The 19,808-nt window shown below is 38.5% G+C and overlaps 1 protein-coding gene across 1 annotated transcript in view; it reads left to right on the top strand.

Moving 5' to 3' along the window:
- Positions 1–19,808, top strand: part of TENM1 (teneurin transmembrane protein 1) — a 355,471-nt gene that overhangs the window by 216,254 nt on the left and 119,409 nt on the right. The window contains exon 17 of the mRNA XM_017497555.2: positions 14,813–14,956. Within this exon, the coding sequence (XP_017353044.2) occupies positions 14,813–14,956 (144 nt within the window). The remainder of the gene's footprint in view (positions 1–14,812; positions 14,957–19,808) is intronic.

Here is a 19,808-nt window from a genome sequence, read left to right as displayed (position 1 = left end):
AAAACAGCTCAACTTTTTCCAAGTCCACTGCTTCCCACAGTGGTGACTCAGCCATACATAAGACTGACTTCATCTCTCCTCCTGCCCTACTAACTACCCTCCTCTCTCAGCTCTTCATGTTCTATGATCTGCCACCTTCCTGTGTATCTTGTATTCAGGTTCCTATTAGAGAAAATATTGTATTGTGTCAGCCATTTACTGTGCAGTCTAGAACACTCTTGTAAGGCAGAACTTTAACATTAGGCTACCATGAAGGTTGCTGACCAGCCTGCAGAGTCCTCCTCAATCCCTATTCTATGAGTGTAGTGGTTATGAGAACAACTCTGGAGCCAGACTCCTTCCCTGGGTTCAAATCATTCCTTCTCTACTTACGAGCTGTGTGACATTGGGTAAATTACTTAATCTCCAAATGCCACAGTTTCTCCATCTGTAAAGTGAGTATCATAAAGATTATGTTACTCATAGGTTTGTTATGATATTATGATTAAATGAGGTGAGTAACATAAAGTGCTTGGCACATCGTAAGCACCCAACACATGTCAGTTGCTGGTATTGCTTTTATTCAGTTTTGTGGTGGCCAGGGTACTGTGATCACATAGTATAAAGCATGGAGTCTATGCAGGTATTTGTTGCCTCAGCTTCTCTAAGAAGGGTGTTGTGAGTATAACAGACACTTTGTGCTTATTCTCCATTTGCCCTCCCTGCCACCCACCCCCCACAAACACACACGCATAATCTTTCTATCCTTCTCTGTGTTGAGAGGCTGGCTTCCATGGACTGCATTCCCTGAATGCCTTTGCCCTTTAACTTCCCACTTGATTTGGTCAATGAGTGGCACCATCTGGAGACTCTAGAAAGAGAACAAGGTCAGGGTACTTATCCCTCTCCCTGCTTTCCTGCAGACTACATTAGAAAATAGCAGCTCCTGTCTAGTAGCCCCTCCTCCAAATCCCCATGCTGTCTCTTGCCTTCTGTGTCATCATTCCCTCCTCTTCCCCCTACAAGTCCAGAAGGTTTAACCAGTTATGCCAGTGCTTAGGTGGCTCTCCCTTCCTTGATAATTCTCTTACCTCTGCCCATGCCTTAATTCGAACTCTCTGTGGTGAACATTTACAAGCATGACATATCATTCCTGCTGAAAACCTCACTAAATCATACTGAAAGCCTCAAATTCCCTTCTCCATATTATCCTACAGCAATTGCTTCCCTAGGCAGACAATCCAAGATTCCTCTTTTTTCTATAGGTCCTTATTTTCTAATTCTTTTATTTATTTTTAAAGTTTTATTTTAGGTTCAGGGATATGTGTGTAGGCTTGTTATATAGGTAAGTTCGTGTCACAGGGTTTGTTGTACAAATTATTTTGCCACCTATCTACTAAGCCTACTACCCAGTAGTCACTTTTTCTGATCCTCCCCCTTCTCCCACCCTCCACCCTCAAGTAGGCCCCAGTGTCTTTTGTTCCCTTCTTTGTGTCCATGAGTTATCATCACTTAGCTCCATGTTGAGAACATGCAGTATTTGGTTTTCTGTTCCTGCATTAGTTTGTTAAGAATGATAGTCTCCAGCTTCATCCATGTCCCCACAAAAGACAGCATGTCATTCTTTTTTATGGCTGTATGGTATTCCGTGGTGTATAAGTACCACATCTTTTTTATCCAACCTGTCATTGATGGGCATTTAGGGTGATTTCATGTCTTTGCTATTGTGAATAGTGCCGCAATGAACATTTGTGTACATGTGTCTTTATGGTAGAGTGGTTTATATTCCTACCCAAAGAATGGGATTTCTGCGTCAAATGGCAATTCTGTTTTTAGATCTTTGAGGAATTGACATACCACTTTCCACAATGGCTGAACTAATTAACGCTCTCACCAACAGTGTTAAATTGTTCTCTTTTCTCTACAACCTTGCCAGCATCTATTATTTTTTGACTTTTTTAAAATTTGCATTTCTCTAATGATCAGTGATACTGAATTTTTTTTATATGCTGTTGGCCATATATATGTTTTCTTTTTAAAAGTGTCCATTCATGCCCTTTGCCCACTTTTTAATAGGTTGTCCATTTTTTTCTTATTAATTTGTTTAAGTTCCTTGTAGATGCTGGATATTAGACCTTTGTCAGGTACATAGTTTACAAATATTTTCTCCTATTCTGTAGGTTGTCTTTTTACTCTGTTGATAGTTCCTTTTGCTGTGCATAAGCTCTTAAATTTTATTAGATCCCATTTGTCAATTTTTGCTTTTGTTGTGATTGCTTTTGGTGTCTTCCTCATGAAATCTTTGCCCGTTTCTGTGTCCCAAATGGTATTCCAGGGTTTTTATAGTTTTGGGTTTTACATTTAAGTCTTTAATCCATCTTGAGTTGATTTGTGTATATGGTATAAGTAAGGGGTCCAGTTTCAGTCTCCTGTATATGGGTAGCCAATTATTGCAGCGCCGTTTATTGAATAGGGAGCCCTTTCCCCATTGCTTGTTTTTGTCAGCTTTGTTGAAGATCAGATGGTTGTAGATGTATGACCTTATTTCCGGGCTCTCTATTCTGTTCCATTGGTCCGTGTACTGTTTTTATACCAGTACCATGTTGTTTTGGTTACTGTCGCCCTGCAGTATAGTTTGAAGTTGAGTAATGCGATGCCTCCATCATTTTTCCTTTTTGCTTAGGATCACCTTAGCTATTCGGGCTTTTTGTTGGCTTCCGTATGAATTTTAGATTTTTTTTTCTAATTCTGTAAAGAATGTCATTGGTAGTTTGAATAGAAATAGCATTGAATCTGTAAATTGCTTTGGGCAGTATGGCCATTTTTATGATATTGATGCTTCTTATCCATGAGCATGGAATGTTTTTCTGTTTGTTTGTGTTGTCTCAGATTTATCTGAGCAGTGTTTTGTAATTCTCTTTGAGAGATTTTTCACCTCCCTGATGAACTATATTCTTAGGTATTTTATTCTTCTTGTGGGAATTGTGAATGGGAGTGTGTTCCTGATTTGGCTCTCAACTTGGCTGTTGTTGGTATGTAGGAATGTTAGTGATTTTCATATATTGATTTTGTATCCCGAAACTTTGCTGAAGTTATCAGTTGAAGGACCTTTGAGGCCAAGTCTGTGGGAATTTCTAGATATAGAACCATGTTATTTGCCAAGAGGATAGTTTGACTTCCTGTCTTCCTATTTGGATGTACTTTATTTCTTTTTCTTGCTGTATTGTGCTAGCCAGGACGTCCAATACTATGTTGAATAGGATCGATGACAGAGGGCATCCTTGTTATGTGCCAGTTTTCAAGAAGAATGCTTCCAGCTTTTGCCCATTCACTATGATGTTGGCTGTGGGTTTGTCATAGATGTGTCTTATTATTTTGAGCTATATTCCATCAATACCTAGTTTATTGAGAGTTTTTAACATGAATTGGTATTGAATGTTATCAAAGCCTTTTATGCATCTATTGAGATAATCAAGTGGTTTTTTTCTTTAGTTCCATTTACATGATGAATCGTATTTATTGATTTGCCTAGGTTGAACAAACCTTATATCCTAGGGATGAAGCATACTCGATCATAGTGGATTAGCTTTTTGAGTGCTGCTGGATTAAGTTTCCAAGTATTTCTTTAAGGATTTTTGCATCAATGTTTATCAGGGATATTGCCCTGAAGTTTTCTTTTCTGTTGTGTCTCTGCCAGGTTTTAGTATCAGGATGATCATGTTGGCCTCATAGAATGAGTTGGGGAGGAGTCCCTGCTTCTCAATTTTCTGGAATAATTCGAGTGGGAATGGTACCAGCTCTTCTTTGTACATCTTCTAGAATTTGGCTGTGAATTCACCTGGTCCTGGGTTGTGTTTTGTTTTGTTTTTTGTTTTTTTGATTGGTAGGCTATTTATTACTGATTCTTCAGAGCTCATTATTGTCTGTTTGGGAAATCAATTTCTTCCTGGTTCAGTCTTGAAAGGATGTATATGTCGACGAATTTATTAATCTCTTCTAGGTGTTCATAGTGTTTCTGATGGTTATTTACATTTCTGTGGAGTCAGTGGTAACATCCCCTTTGTTGTTTCTAGTTGTGTTTGTTTGGATCTTCTCTGTTTTCTTCTTTATTAATCTAGCTAGAGGCCTATCTATCTTAGTAATTTTTCAAAAAACCAACACCTGAATTGGTTGAACTTTTAGATGGTTTTTTTATATTTTCTAATTCTTTATGACCTTCCTTAGACACCAGCTGGGTTTTGAAGGGGTTGTTTTTGGTTTTGTTTTTTGCTTCTTTTCTTAAATTGTGACACTTAGAAGTTTACCCAGTCCTCTCATAAAGAGCTGACCAATATAGTATCTAGTAGTCATTTCTTGCTAGGGTTCACAGAAATGCAGCTCAACTTGATTTTTTTAATAACAGGCTTATTGAGGTATAATTCATAGACCATAAAGTTCACTCACTTAAAGTGTACAATTCATTGGTTTTTAGTATTTTCACAAGGTTGTACAACTGTCATCGATATCTAATTCCAGAATATTTTCATCATCACTCCACAAAGTGACCCTGTACACATTAGCAGTCACTCCCCACTCCTCCCTCCCCCGACTCTTGGCATCCACTAATCTCCATTTTGTCTGTATGGATTTATCTATTCTTGATATTTGAAACACATGGATTCATACAATATATGGTCTTTTGTGTCTGGCTTGTTTTACTTGGCATAATGTTTTTTCAAAAGATCCATTTTCTGACAATGGTAAAACATCTGAACCGTTGGTAGAATGAAATTGGAGAATCTACTACTCTGAGGATGGATTGTGAGCTCCATAAGAACATAATAGATAATAAATAGTTCAGGTGATAAATGAATGGAAACAGAAGGGATCAAATATGCAACCATTGAGCTGATACCTTAATATTTATGATTAATCTAAATAAACAAACAAAGAAGGAAACGTATATTTGTACTCCTGGAGATATTTTGTAATCACTTAACTGATATGGGAAGAAATAGACTGAATTTTGCAGCAGCAACAGTGCTATACCTGACACTTTACAGATTTGCTTCAAATTCAGAAATACTAATATAGCTATTTGGTAGGCAGAGTAATAGCCACCCACACAAAGATTTCCATCCTTGGAAACTATGAATATATTATGTTGTCTGCCAAAAGATAATTAAGGTTACAGATGAAATTAAGACTGTTAGCTTCTGATTTGAGATTGGAGATTACCCTGGTCTATCTGGGTAGGCCCAATTTGTCATAAGGGTCCTTATAAGCAGAGAAGGGAGCAGAAGGGGAGGTCAGAGTTACGTAAGAATACAACTATGGAAGAAAGAAACAGAGAGTTGCAACATTGCTGGTTTTGAAGATGAGGAAAGAGAGCCACAAACAAAGGAATGCAAACAGCTACTAGAAGCAGGAAAAGGCAAAGAAATGGATTTTCCCTTAGAGCCTCTGGAAAGGAATTCAGCCCCGCAGACACCTTGATTTTTGCTCAGTGAGACCCATTTGAGAATTCTGACCTCCATAACTGTAAGATAAGAAATGTTTCTGGCCGGGCGCGGTGGCTCAAGCCTGTAATCCCAGCACTGTGGGAGGCCGAGGCGGGTGGATCACGAGGTCAAGAGATCGAGACCATCCTGGTCAACATGGTGAAACCCCGTCTCTACTAAAAATTCCAAAAAAAAAAAAAAAAATTAGCTGGGCATGGTGGCGCGTGCCTGTAATCCCAGCGACTCAGGAGGGTGGGGCGGGAGAATTGCCTGAACCCAGGAGGCGGAGGTTGCGGTGAGCCGAGATCGCGCCATTGCACTCCAGCCTGGGTAACAAGAGCGAAACTCCGTCTCAAAAAAAAAAAAGAAATGTTTCTGTTTAAAGCCTTTACGTTTTTGGTAATTTGTTACACCAGAGATTGGAAACTAATATAAGCCATGACCGGCATTCATACAGTCCAGTTATAGCAAGGATTTTGGTTAAAACAGTGACTAGAAAGGCCTCTCACTCTTTTTCCTCCCATGCCAGTTAAATATGAATCTCTGGCCCACTCACTTCTGGGTGTTGGAGAAAGAAGGGTTCAGGCTTAAACAGGCTGAATTTAAAGTGATGGTGAACATCTAAATTACTTTGAAATGTGGAACTCTTGTTTTCCACATAGCTCAGCTGTGGGGAATTCGTGTAATCTCTAAGGGCTAGAATATCACAAGAGAAGAATAGAGTGTCGAGGGATAGCAAAAATGAGAAAAGCCGTGCTTGACAGCCTAGGATATACCACAGTTTTTTGTAAGGAAACAGACTTCGCAGCTGAGGGAATAATACCAGGGGGAATAAATTATAAACAGGGATTGTGTGAACTCCTTCCTTGGAGAAGTATCAATCGTAACTGATAAGATTGATTTATCCCAGTACAATATTGATCAAGCGGAAGAAGAGTAAAATCACCCCCAGGGTTCCAGTATAAAAGCCACAATCACTAGTTCATTCGGCTTAAAGATTTTGTTGTCTGATACACAGACAAGCCTCCCCTGCTAAAAACTCCATGTGAGCATTCGAAATAATTTGGCCTTAGTGCTTTATTCTCTGACTCTAAATAAAGTACGATGTCTGGAAATCATTGTATTTTATTTAGTTTCTTTCCCAACTCTGCTGCTTGCAAAACAATGTAAAAAAATCATTACTGTTAAGTTCATAGGGCTGTTAAAATTCTAGAGATGGCTTATCTAATTTGACAAACTGGCTTGTTCAGGGGCTCTGATCTGCATCCATTATGTGAATTTTGTCTAAATAATTCCTGATGTCCGCCTGTGTCTGCATACATTATCAATATGTAATAATGCATTATGCCTCGTCTTTATTTTAATTAAATTAAATTGCAGCAGTTTGGAGTCCTGGAAGTTCAGGAAATCAGCCATCCACTGTTAGTAGCTCTGCTATAAACAATTCTATTTTTCTTCAAGGTTATTGGCAACAACAATTGCATAATTATTTAGTACAGTAGTTTGGCAACAAAGAGTGGTGTTTCTGGGAGAACTAGACTTCCTAAAGGTTCATGACACATAGGAGTCTGTCTAAATTGTGTTAGAGAGAAACAAGGGAACATTAATAGTAATAGGTGCTAAGCTATGGTTGCTTTGTACACACAAAACATTCCTGAGAACGATGCTTTAGTGTTCATAAATTTCCCTTCAGTAAAACCTAAGCAGGTTGGGCAGCCACAAAAATAGCATCCACTGAATATTTTAATAATAAATGGGTAGTGCTTTACAATTTGCAAAGTACTTTCACATGCATTATCTCATTTTAATGCTTATAACATTCCTGCCTGGTAGGCATGGCAGAATTAGTATGATCTTCATGTTGCAGAGGGAAAACTGAGGGTCAGAAAGAAAAAGTGACTGGCCTAGAGTCCTGTATGGGGATTCAAACTCGGGTCTCCCAGTCCTTAGTTCTGTATGCCTTTCACTGCTGCCTCTCCTCACTAAAGTGACCAGCCCACCTTACTGAGTACCCAATTCAACGCCCCAGTGGTTTTCTGTCAGAGAAGCTAGCAGAGATAATAATCTTTCATCATTTCTCTCCATCATGAATTCATAATCGTTAAATGAGAGCAGGGCCATTTTATCCATTCAACTTTATAGGCACAGTGCCAAGGAGATGAGTTTTTCAAGGACCTACAAAATGTTTGCTACCTAAAAAACAAGTTTATTGTCACCAGAAGATGAAAAGGAAATCTGAAAATCAACGTTAATAAATGTTTAAATAAGTGTCAGAAAAATGGAGCATCATGTCAGCTTGTGAACTACAACTCAATTTTTGTGCTTACTTATGAAATATGTCTAAGGTGGGATATGAGTTGTATACATTTTCATATGTCTTATAAGATATAAGATAGGACCACCAAAAGTAAGAGTTCCTACCAAGGTTTTCAAATGGCCTTCACTAATACTTTCATAATCAAGTGGTCTTGTGCCCATTTCAAACTGCTGGTCAACACCCATTAGTAGATTGTGAAATCTATTTGGTGAGTCAACCAGCACTTTTGTTTTAAAAAAAATTGAATAGAATATGATAGAATATAATAGAACCAAAATGAACAGAACAGAATAAAATAGAACATATCAGAATGTGATGCTACAAAGAGTGTCTTGGAAAACTTTGTTTTGTGTGTGTGTGCGTGTGTGTGCGTGCGTGCGTGTGTGTGTGTGTATCTCCCTATGTGGATGCTGGGTCACAATTAACAAATCATGTTTCTCATCATGACTTTCAGATATGAAAGTTTGAAAGCCATTGGTAAGATGATAAGCCCAGAAACACAAAAATTAAATGATTTATCAAGCCATGTTACTTACTTTCCAGATCAGCATTTATGACTGTTCTTGCCTTCTGGTCCCCTCTACCAACCCATATCAGAAGGGACTACGAAGGTATCCCTTCAACATTGGGTTACCACATAATTTATCATTCAAACCAGTTGCCTTTGAGGGTGAAAGGAGATACTGGTAATAATTACGTCAGGAAAACAACATAACCAAGCACCGTTTGAGGCCATTGGGGTTACATGGCTCTTCTACTTCAGGGCTATCCCTAGCTTCCAGTCCTTATCTCTTAAATTCTGAACAAATAAAAAGTTATTTATTTAGCACTACTGAATTGTGGTTCTTTCTCCTTAATAGCTGTTATCTAGCATAGTAGATGAAAGCATTTGTCTATGAGTTTCTGGATTTGAGCTCTGGCTCTGCCATTTACTAGCCATGTGACCTTGGACTTAACAACTTCATTTCTTTGAGTCTCTATGATATAATCTATCAAACTGCAGCAAATATAGTTTCCTCATGAGTTTTTGAGTCTTCAAATTAGGTCATATGCACAAAAACATATGTAACTGTTTCGTATTATACAAACATAATGCATATTATTTTGTGGTAATTATTAGGGTGACTTTTGGTAAAAATTCCAGAAAGTAGGTAATCCTTCAAGGTATGGCTTCTCTCCCATGAAAAATTATCCTGCCCTGTATAATACTCACCATATCTCCAGCGCTTCTCAGATCACCTGCCTGGCACGTCGAGCAGCTTAGTGAAGATTTGCTGCGTCATTAAATAATAGCATTTCACTTTCCATTACAATATTGAAACCCTCTTAATCAATCACATTGTTTCAAATGATAGCCAGTCCATTTTCAAGGTGAGTCTATTTCCAAAACCTCTCCCTCCCCCAAAAATATGCCTAAATACTGCTAAGGGATAGTAATCTTATAATTTTTCACTGGGTAGGGACAGGGAGTGTTGTTGTTTTTCACTTGTTTTTGATTGCACTGGAGAGAAACTAACCCTCTAGCCACCCTGACCTTTAAATCTCTCAGAGCTACCAAGTCTCAAGGCCTTACACACATGCCACTCTCTCTGCTTAGAATGCCTTTCCCTATAAAGGTAAACCCCTTCTTGATAAAGAGGCTTTTCCTTGCCTCCCCAGTCCAACATAAAATTTCCTGGTTACGTTCTCTCATAATGCTCAGCATTTTCTCATCATAACATTTATGACAATTTGTGTGTGTGTGTTTATGTTGTTTGTTTTACTTTTATGTTTGTTCTTCCCACTAGAATATAACCTCCACTGGGGGGAGGGATGCTGTCTTGTTCAACCTCATATTCCCAGTGCCCCACAAACTGCCTGTCAACAAGAGGTACCTATGAAATATTGCGTATTTGTTGAATGACTGAACAAAGAAATGAATAAGGACAGAGACTCAGGGTGACCCCTTAGCCTTGCCTATATAAGGGATGGTGGGTCTGCCCAGAGAGAGGAGGACAGTGCCTAGGTACACAAAGGCACTCACAAATGTTATACAAGAGCCAGTATATCACCCTGTCTTTGGGGGCATATAGGTTATCCATGTTGGCTTTTATACAACTAGGCTTGGACAAAGCAGCCAGAAGAAAAAATCTCATAATATTAGGTTTTAATGTACAGAACCTCTTGGCAAAAGTGTTGCATAGCTGTCTGACTTCTGGATTCTTTTAATTTCCTACCTTTCTCTTCATTCAGCTACCTCACTCTTACACTATCATGTTTAACCCTTATCTCTGTAAATAGGTAGGGCAAAGATCTTAAGTAAGGGATTGCCAAATCAAATCCAGAGATTCATTGAAAGGATAATACATCATGTCCAGGTAAAGTTTATTTTAGGGCAAGAAATATGGTTCAACATTGGGAAATCTGTTGCTATAATTCACTGTCTTAACAGATTAAAGGGGAAACCATGTGAATATGTCTGTAAGTGCAAAAAAGACACTTGATGAAAATTTAACACCTGATTCTGACACTCTTAGTAAGCTAGGAATAATAAACAAAGCATTTCAGGCCACTGGGCAGTGTGTCAAATTGAGGAGCCTCTGGTCTCATCTTATCCTACAATAAATCACTAGAGAATAGGGAAAGATAGAAGACTCTCGGAGAGCAGGTACTCGTTTTAAATAGATAGCATTTTAGCTACATTGTCTTGGTCGGTTGTTGCCATGGCCCTCATTTGGTTCTTTAGGTCTTTTGTCTTTGTTGTTGCTTTTGTTTTTGCATTAATCTTGTATTTTAAAAGAATGGAAAATATTTAGGTTTTCATCTTGTTAGGTACCTTTTAAATGTCATGAAATTATTTTTAGATGTTCCCTGAGTTCATGAAGGTAACATGTAAATTTCTCACATTGACTATCAGACTACCTTTAATTATATATTGCCTTCATAAATGCAACCATTATAAATTCTGAAACCTTAGCCTGAAGCTGTTGAAAGTCATCTGCTTAACCTTGTCATATTTCACACATCAGCTTCATTGCATGGCACCTTTACTTTGGCTACTTAATGTCAATCTCCTATCCTAGCCCTTATAAATGAATGTCACAGTAACTAAACTAGGTAAGAGGAACAGCGCGACCCTCAGCCTTCTTGCCATCCCCATGTCATATAAATGCTGCTGCTCTGATAAGTAGAATGAACATTCAGTTATTTTTCCAATGTCAAATGGCTTTGGAGGAACAAGCTACAATCTTTACCCAGTCTTCTTTACAAGCCAGTGTAATATTTGCAAGATGACTAACAGTGAAGTCAGAGGAACAATCCTGTGACCAGAGGATAGAATCCTCTGCAAAAGTAACAAGACTATCTCGACAATCAGAGACTCTTGGTTAAGGAATATTCCGTTAATATCTCTGTGTGGAGGTGAAGGAGAGAATACAAAAAGGCAGAAATCCAGATGGAATTAGGGAAGTCACAAGGGAGGTGATCACATGGCTCAGAGGAAGTATTATTCCGTAATAATCACTCACTCTCAACTGCCTTCCCAATACATGTGCGCCAGCACAAACCCATTATGCTAGTCCCTGGGAAGCATAGTCCAGGACCCCTTATCCACTTATCCCTGCTAACTGCCAGTCTAGTCTACTTTCTACAGCTTCTCTGAGATGTTGATGATTTTTTTTTCCTAGTCCCCACTCCAGACTGCCAGAGACTGAATCTGTACCATGCTGTGTTGATGATCAGACATGATAAGCAACAGGCCGCCTGGGACATGGTAGTGGTCCACTGTGCTTATTTAGCTGAGGTTTAGCTGTCATACTGTCAGGCAGAGTATGGTGTCAAGACAGCATTTTCAGTGCCAGCTCCAATATAACCATTTTTTCCTATATTTAATTATAGGGAAAAAAATAGGCATTTAGTGCATTATAGTCTGCTTCCATGAGAGAAAGTCTAGGATTAGTTGCTACTGTATTTGCTAGTTCTTGTGAGTTTGGAGAGAAGCAACTCCATGGGGTGAAATATTTGCCCTCTCATAAGCTGATTGCAAGTTCCAGGATTATGTTAATGTTGGCTGCTGTCAGAAAGAAACTTTGCCTTGTTACCCTGAGCAAGGAGCTACATATGAAAATACCCCAACACACAGCTATTCTCATTAAAGTCAGCTGGAAATTTTGGACAAGTCTTAAATATAAATTACAACTTCATTAGCTCATAGAGCTTTCTTGGGAGGAAGTAAATCTAATAAAAATTAGAGGGAACTTACTAAGTGGTTGCCTTGTTGCTATTTGCTGTGACTGGGGAAAAAAAGTAATATAATTGTGGGGTTTGCAGCCAATGCACTTTTTTGTCGTGGACTGGAGAGCAATTCACAGAGCAGATAGGAGGAGGTGAAGAGAGTACGTATGTCTCATTACCACTGCATTGAGAACTCCTTAATTGATGCTTTATGTAAGCATTTCCTGCTGCAGAGTTGGGAGGATCTTTAACTGTTACTGAGAGAGAAAAAGCAGGCTCCAATCCACCATCACAGGTCACCAGGGCACACTACTTATTTGCAAAACTGCAATCACCTTCCGGAGAAGGGATTGTAGGAGAGCTCACCAGACTTACAATGTACAGAAGGCAGATCCAGTAATTGCCAGGAGTACTGTGGGGAAGGAGATGATGGCTTTAAGGGAACTTGTAATTATTGTCATTGTGATTATTTATTAATCAAGACTTTTAAATGTTGGCAGCAGAAGCAGAAACTGTGTTATCCCACACACCAACATGGCCCTCAGTGTGCTTGCTAACCACCTGATTTTTTCAGCATAAGATTCTATTTGGCTTTTGGGTTTGATCCTAAACAGAAGCTATCAAATGTAATCTAGAAAGAATACAATTTAGAGTGTTAGTGCTAAAGAGGGATTAAAAGGATTGTCTACTATAGTGGTCTTTGAGCTGAGATCTTTATTTGGACTTCAGAAAGTCAGTGAACTCCCTAGAGTTATATACAAAATTGCGTATGCATATGCATTTTTCTAGGAAGAATGTCCATAACTTTCATTAGATTCACAACAATGTGCTCCCCGAACCAAAAGAGCCTATGAACCACCAATTCTAGTCACTCCCTCCCCACTATGCTACCAGTAAAAAGCACAACTCCAGAGATGGAGAATAACTTGCCTGAGCCTACACAACTGGCTGATGATAGATCTGAGAGTTAAAGTCTTTTCTGACTCTTGGTCTAAAACCAACTCTTTGCACTTTGCCAGAATTGTTTTAGCAAGTAGAGGGGCTGTATGAGATATCAGGGAGAGTGTAGACAGTATTGAATTGTACCATAAGTGTAACTTGAACTAGATTACCTTTGAGATCCCTTTCCCCCCAAGAGTCTATTTCCACCCACCTTAATAGAGAACAGCATTGGCAGAGATGATTAGTTCCCCTCCATCCCAGTACATTGACCTCCATTGCTAATAATGCTTGGTTTAGGATAATATTAAAATGAGTTTGCATTTCATGAGTCTCACCAGCTGATGGCTGATAGAAGGGCATCCCCACAAGGAATGGCTACATAATTTGCAGGGCCTAGTGAAATGAAAATGAAAATACAGAACCTTTTGTTTAAAAAGTATTACAAATTTCAAAACAGTGACTGAAGAGCATTAAACCAAGTGTGGGGCCCTCCTAAGCATGGGTCATACCCATGAAGATGGCCCTGATCGCTGTTATAAGTTTTGGTAGAGGGGAGGACAAAGAGAAGCCAGCCTGCAATTTAAAATTGGCTACAAATTATCCACGAAGTCAGAGAGTTGGGTTTTTGTGATTACAGGGACTTTTTGGCTTATCTGTGAATGTGCTCACACACACATGCACATGCACATGCACACACAAATCAGTTTGACTAAAATTACTATCGTTTCCCTTCACCTAATGGCAAAAACCAAAACTAGATGGCTTTATCTTTTCATTTTTGGGCTTATGGTTCTGGCATTGCTTAAGCACCCATTTTCATTTCCAGTTTTCATATCCAAATGACAAAGGAAGGACTCAGCTCTTCAGGGGCATCTAAAGAGTCAGGTAGAGGCAGATACTCAAAAGCAATGGTAGACCACAGACCAACCAGGGCTATTTTAAGCTGCCAGAAAGGGGGAAAGCAGCTTCAGGATATGCAGTATAATGAGCCAGTGTTCTCAGGCTTAGAACGTTATGAGGATAGAAAGCAATGTAAATTTAAGAACCAGAAATCTGGGATTCCAACAGGTAAGCAGATTTACCAAGAGGGAAGATGGCTAGGACTTGGTATACTTGAGCTATACATAGTTCAGTAGAGCAAAGACGCTCAAGCTACCACTTTCTGCATTTCCCATTTCAATGGCATAACAGGGTTCCAAGTTTAATGCACAACATCTGTGCTGCATAGGAGTCGAAGCCAAATGTTGGGTGATGTCCCATTGGTTAGTTACATGCAGAAACCAAAACATAATGCGCACAAAGTGGAATTTACACTTGCAGCACTCGAAGCAAACTTAGTCTTCTCAGTAAACCAAAAGCCAGTTAGCACAGGAAAACATAAATTGGGCAAATCAATTTTTATTAGATTCATATGTAGTTGGTTGCTGCATAAGTGGCCTAGTACTCCAAAGGCAGCTTCCTGAGTGCATTTTTCACTATAGTGATTAAAAAAAAAAAAGGCAGTCATACCTGCACTTCTCCCACAACGGTAGAGAGAAATTATACTACCACAGCTTAATGCTACATAAAGCGTCTCTCTTCAGTTTTATAGCACAGCCTCCAACCTGAAAGCCCAAAATGAAGCTTAATGTCCATAAATATATGGTACCAACCTAATAAGAGCATTTATTTACTCAATCCTTCATATATTTATCCACTTTGAATGACCAGTGCTGTGCTAGGTACAATGTTGTACCGTGCTAGGTGAGAAAAATTTGCAGTCAAATTTCAACTCTCATCAGAATTCAGTAGCCAATGTAATATCCACAGAATTGTCAACTAGTATAAACATGAAGCAAATAGTTTACAGTTTTCTAATGTGCTGTTAACTCTTTGTTTGCAGTATCTGTGGGATATGAATATGAAACGTGCCCTGACGTTATTCTCTGGGAGCAAAGGACAGTCGTTTTACAAGGTTTTGAGATGGATGCTTCTAACCTAGGAGGCTGGTCTTTGAATAAGCATCACATTTTGAATCCTCAAAGTGGTAAGTAGCTTTTTAAATTTTTATTAATACCACTTTGCTAATGCTGTATAATACATATTCATTGCAGAAAATTTGGAAAGTACAAGATAAAAATTACTTGTAAGAATACTACTTAGAGATGACCACATTAGTACATTTCCTTTCAAACATAATAGTTCTATTTTGAATTACTGTTAGTGTGATGAGAATCAGAACACTCTCATCTTCAATCTATCCCTTCTTTGGACCACTCTCCCTGCTGTCCTCCTAGTTTGCAATCTAAAAGTTAAATTAATCAGGAGAAGGGTGGAGAGGAGGCCTCTGAGCTTATGCTTTTCCCAGACAAACTGAGTTTGCTACCCTGGTTATAGCTCATTCGTCCAAGTTCCTCTACCTCCTGGTTCATCTTAGCAGGAAAGCAGTCATTGGTGTTTGCATACAGCTTTCCTTTGAACATCTACTGTGGAATCACATCTCTTTTCATCTAAAGAGACAGATTCTCAACAAGTATAGTAGGACATGTACATTGGGTTATTTTTCCAGAATTGGGGATCAGAATGTGCTGAGGCCTCTACACGCTTCCATCCAGCCATCCTTGTATCCATCCTCACTTTGTGGAACAGGTGGCTAAGGCCAGACAATCTTACAAGGCCATGAACTGACCAAAGCTAAGAAATCCATTTTATAATCACATCCATGATATCACTTCATTTGTACCATAGTCAAATCAGCTATGTCAACCAGCCCCACAAGCTGGGAAATTTTGAATGGAAAAGCTAACCAGATTTGCTTTAATCATAGAAAGAGACAACCTATTGTAGTCCCAGTGTGGGACCCTGAAGGTGAATGAGTCTATTGCTGTATGCCCCCATTATACCTCTGTCCCCTCCTTCAAGAAAGAATCGGAATTCCATATCAAACTGTTTTTTTTTTTTTTTAAGAGCAAAGATTCAGGCTGAGATACAAAATGTCAACTTTTTTTTCTGTTGTCAAAAGGAGAGCCACAGTTTTAAAAGTACAAAAACGAAAGGGCAGATGCCACTTATTAAATTATTAGGTTTTTTGTTTTGATTTGAAAGAGTATGACATTTTAAGCAGCCGTTTCTTTTCCACTCACTTTTATTGGCTTGTATGGATTGTCTCTTTCAAATGCCTGTCATTGACATTAAACACAAAGTGGGAAATGACCTCAATCGAGCCAGCCCCCAGCTGTGTGCTCCCAGTCCTGTATCCTCTTACCATTTGCTTCACACAGACTTGAAACGTTCAGAGCAGAAGGGAGTCATTCAGAAAGTTGGCTTTGCGGAGCCCCCTGATTTCCACAAATGTGTTTTCTCCACCCCTAATTCACCAGTAATTAGTTTTTAGGTAATAGGCATCAAGTTATTTCTGAGAATTTTTAACAGTTTTATTGAAGTGTAATTTATACATCATAAAATTTACCCGTTATAAGTGTACACTTCAGGGATTTTTCATAAATTTGTAGTTGTGCAACCATCACCACAACCCAGTTTTAGAATATTTTTATCACCCCCAAAAGATCTCTTGTGCTCATTCACAGCCCCAGTAAATCTGCTTTGTGTTTCTACCTTTCTGAGAAATTTATTCCGAGAAAGAAGCCTTCCTTTGGATAGTTTTTTAAAAAGGAACATTTGTTCATTTTATCATCTCATTTGTAGACGTGAATTTCCAACCAAGAACTCATCACACTTGCTAGGAAACAGATCTGAAGCCAGCTCTGCTGCTGCCTTTCAGCCTGACCTTGGACACAAAAACCTCTCTTGGGACGTTTTCAAAGTCTAAATCCCACCCACAAAGGCAGTTTTAGAAGCAGGAATGATAAGTGTGACGGAGCAGCTTTGGGAAGACCAATTTAGAAAGCAATGCTCTTTCCCCCTCGGGTCAGACAGTCTTTTCTGACTGATTAAGGCGAGAGCAATGTCTCTCCAAATACCCCCACTCCACTTGTCTCTGGAAAAAACAAAACTCTTTAGGCATCCTGCTTTTTTAATCAGAGACAGATAGCAGATTAAAAACCAGAATCTATCTTCCCCCAGTTTCCTCTCACTGGTTAAAAAGACACCTGTAATTAGATTGGATGTCTCCTGCCATTCTATGCTTCAGTTTTTCTTTGGCTCTGAAATCATTATGCAGCGGGTAGTTTCTAGCACGCAGTGTTTTCAGACCATTTGTCATTTCCATTGCTGCAATTATATTTACCTGACAATTAACCATTGGTTGTAGAGTATTGTTTCCCGGTATTAGGTCTGCTATATAAAGATGGTTCTGATTTTCACTGAGATAAAAACACCAAAAACTTGTGGTTTTCAATATTATTCCTTTTAAGTACATCTTCTTAGTGATTATACAGAGGGTATATTCATTCAGTTTAAGAAAACTCGATTCTTTAAAATTATAAGAAAGGTGTGCATATCTGTTACAGAACTAAGCTATTTATTTGGTATATCTTTTATCAAACATATCCCCTAGTGTTTCCTGCCAGTCACGTGTTTAAAATTATTAAAAAGAACAATCTAGCACACTAATTGGATATTGTCATCTGTCTCAAAATGGGTAAAGAATTTCTTTTAACTTATCCTCCAGATTAGGCTAGTAGTTTGCCGACAAATGGTTTTACTGGGAGGAAAAGTAAATATCCATTGATCACACTGGCATATCTCCCAGTTTGTGTTTATATCCTCTCAGTCAAGTACTAAGAGAAATACGTGTTGTGTCTCTTTGTTGTTCATAAATCTGAAAAATGGTTTCTTCCTTGAAATCAGCATAAAGCACCACCCACTGGCTTTCAAGGAGATTTTTTATTTCAGACATATTTATAAGCATCAAAAGAAGTTCTGAACAAAGTAGCAAGAGGGTATGACTAGTATGTTTAAAAGTGTGCTTACCTTATTACACAATGGACTTGCCGTTTGGCGAAGAAAAGGAAAACTTTAAGGAGAAAATGTGCAGTAGGCCCCATTCGGTGGGGTTTCGTTGTTAACTGTAAACAAGATACCCAATCCTTAGCAGGAAGTTGGCCTTCACATAAAAAATGTGTGTTGTCTAGAATCATTTGATTCCCTTTTCAAAATGAGCATGTGTGGCAGAATAAGCTGGAAAGGAGGCAGCAATAATTGATCAAGATTTCTAGGAACCTAAACAACATATTTTCAAAGCAACATTTTGCAAAAGAATTGGTGTTAAATCATGGTTGCTGGATGGTATGGCCTGGTTCTCTGTAATGGAAGGTTAAACAGATTCTTGAAACAACAAAAACACCCTTCAAAATGATCTATTTTTCCAGGGCAATACAAAAGGGGTTTGCCCATTTTTGTTTTGATTGCTTCAGCTTTAAACAGGAATGGTAATTTCAGTACACGGGCACTTTAGTACCTTGCATGAAAGTCAGACATCAATTGTCGAGATGTAATCAGAAAGTACATTGCCTTATGTTTTATTTCCTTTAATCATTCTTCTTCTTTGATGGAGTGCTGGGCTTTCTAATAGAAAAGGGCAGTTTTAGAATTGCAAGCTTAGAAGAATGGTTTAGAATAGCCATCTTTAGTTTTTAAATTGCCAGGAGGCTGGTAATAACATGTCATTTTGAGGGTAATTGTTAACTATGCCATTATATTGATATAAAAAAATGGAAATCTACCTGTGAAAAATAGATGTTAATAGCAAATCTGGTATTTCCGAGCCAATAATTGGAAAGATTTTCGAATGATATACACTATAGTGCATTGCTGAAATACTGACATGCTAAACAGTGGTTTCCTCATTTATTAAAGAACATATCATAGCCTCGTTTGTAGAATATTCAGTTAACAATCATCAGGAGATTTCTTTTCAATGGTGTTGTGCAACTGTCATTCCAGTTCTCATTCACCTCCTCCCAATTCATTTGAATTAAAATATTGACCACATTGCAATTAAATGTTTTTTGGGAAATGAAATTCAGTCCTATTAATCTTACTTAATTAACTATTCTAAATCTTAAGAAAGGATCTACTACCTAATAAAGTTATTAGTAAAATAAAAAGAAAGTAGCAATCCTCAAGATATCTCATAGTTCTGCAATAAAAGACCAATTTGTTAGGGCATAAACTCACAGCTGCTCCTGCAAATCATATGTTGCAAAAGTAGCCAGAAAGCACCCTGGAAGGAAAAGTAAAAATACTTAAATTTGAAATCCAAATACTATATGATGAATGGGATTTCTGTTTGCTGGAAGGGCCTTTCCAAGCATATATTGCCACCCTGGTATTATAGCACGTTTTAGTCTCTTGTTTATTTTTGCCAGCAATGTTCCTACCTCAGAGTGATCAATAGTTTCTCTGGTAGCACTGTGGGACCAAAAGTTGGAAGAAAACTAAGGAGGCATTTCAGGAAATGTTGAGGGAGAATAACAGGCCATGCAAGGAGATAGACAGCAGGGGAAAAGGGAGAAAAAATAAGGTTTAACTGTGTAACTGCATTCATTCATTTGCTATCAGTGACTTCAGTCTGACACATGGGCATGCCTTCCCACAACATGGATGTTGCACCTGCCCTGGCTCACTCTGGGCTGACTTGAGCTATTTAGCACAGCGGGACTTGTTTCTTGGGTTTTCTGCCCAGGCTCAGCAGGTTTGCAAAATCATTGGAATTTAGACAAGAAAACTACAAGAAGCTCAAAGCCTATTTTCAACATTTACTGAGCACTTGTCATGATTTCGCCATGGGGATTGGCACGGAAATCCAAAAAGGAGTAAGGCAGAGGATCTGCCTTCAAGGAGCTCATTCATGTTCTAATAGGAAAGATAGAGAAGTAATAAAAACTGTATCACATAATGTGGCAAATGTTATAATAGAGCTATGGAAAAAAAAACTA

The sequence above is a fragment of the Cebus imitator genome, unplaced genomic scaffold (genome assembly GCF_001604975.1).
Source record: "Cebus imitator isolate Cc_AM_T3 unplaced genomic scaffold, Cebus_imitator-1.0 Scaffold232, whole genome shotgun sequence".
NCBI classification, from domain to species: domain Eukaryota; kingdom Metazoa; phylum Chordata; class Mammalia; order Primates; family Cebidae; genus Cebus; species Cebus imitator.
Note: the sequence above shows the minus strand (reverse complement) of the source record. Positions and strands in the feature narration are given on the sequence as shown.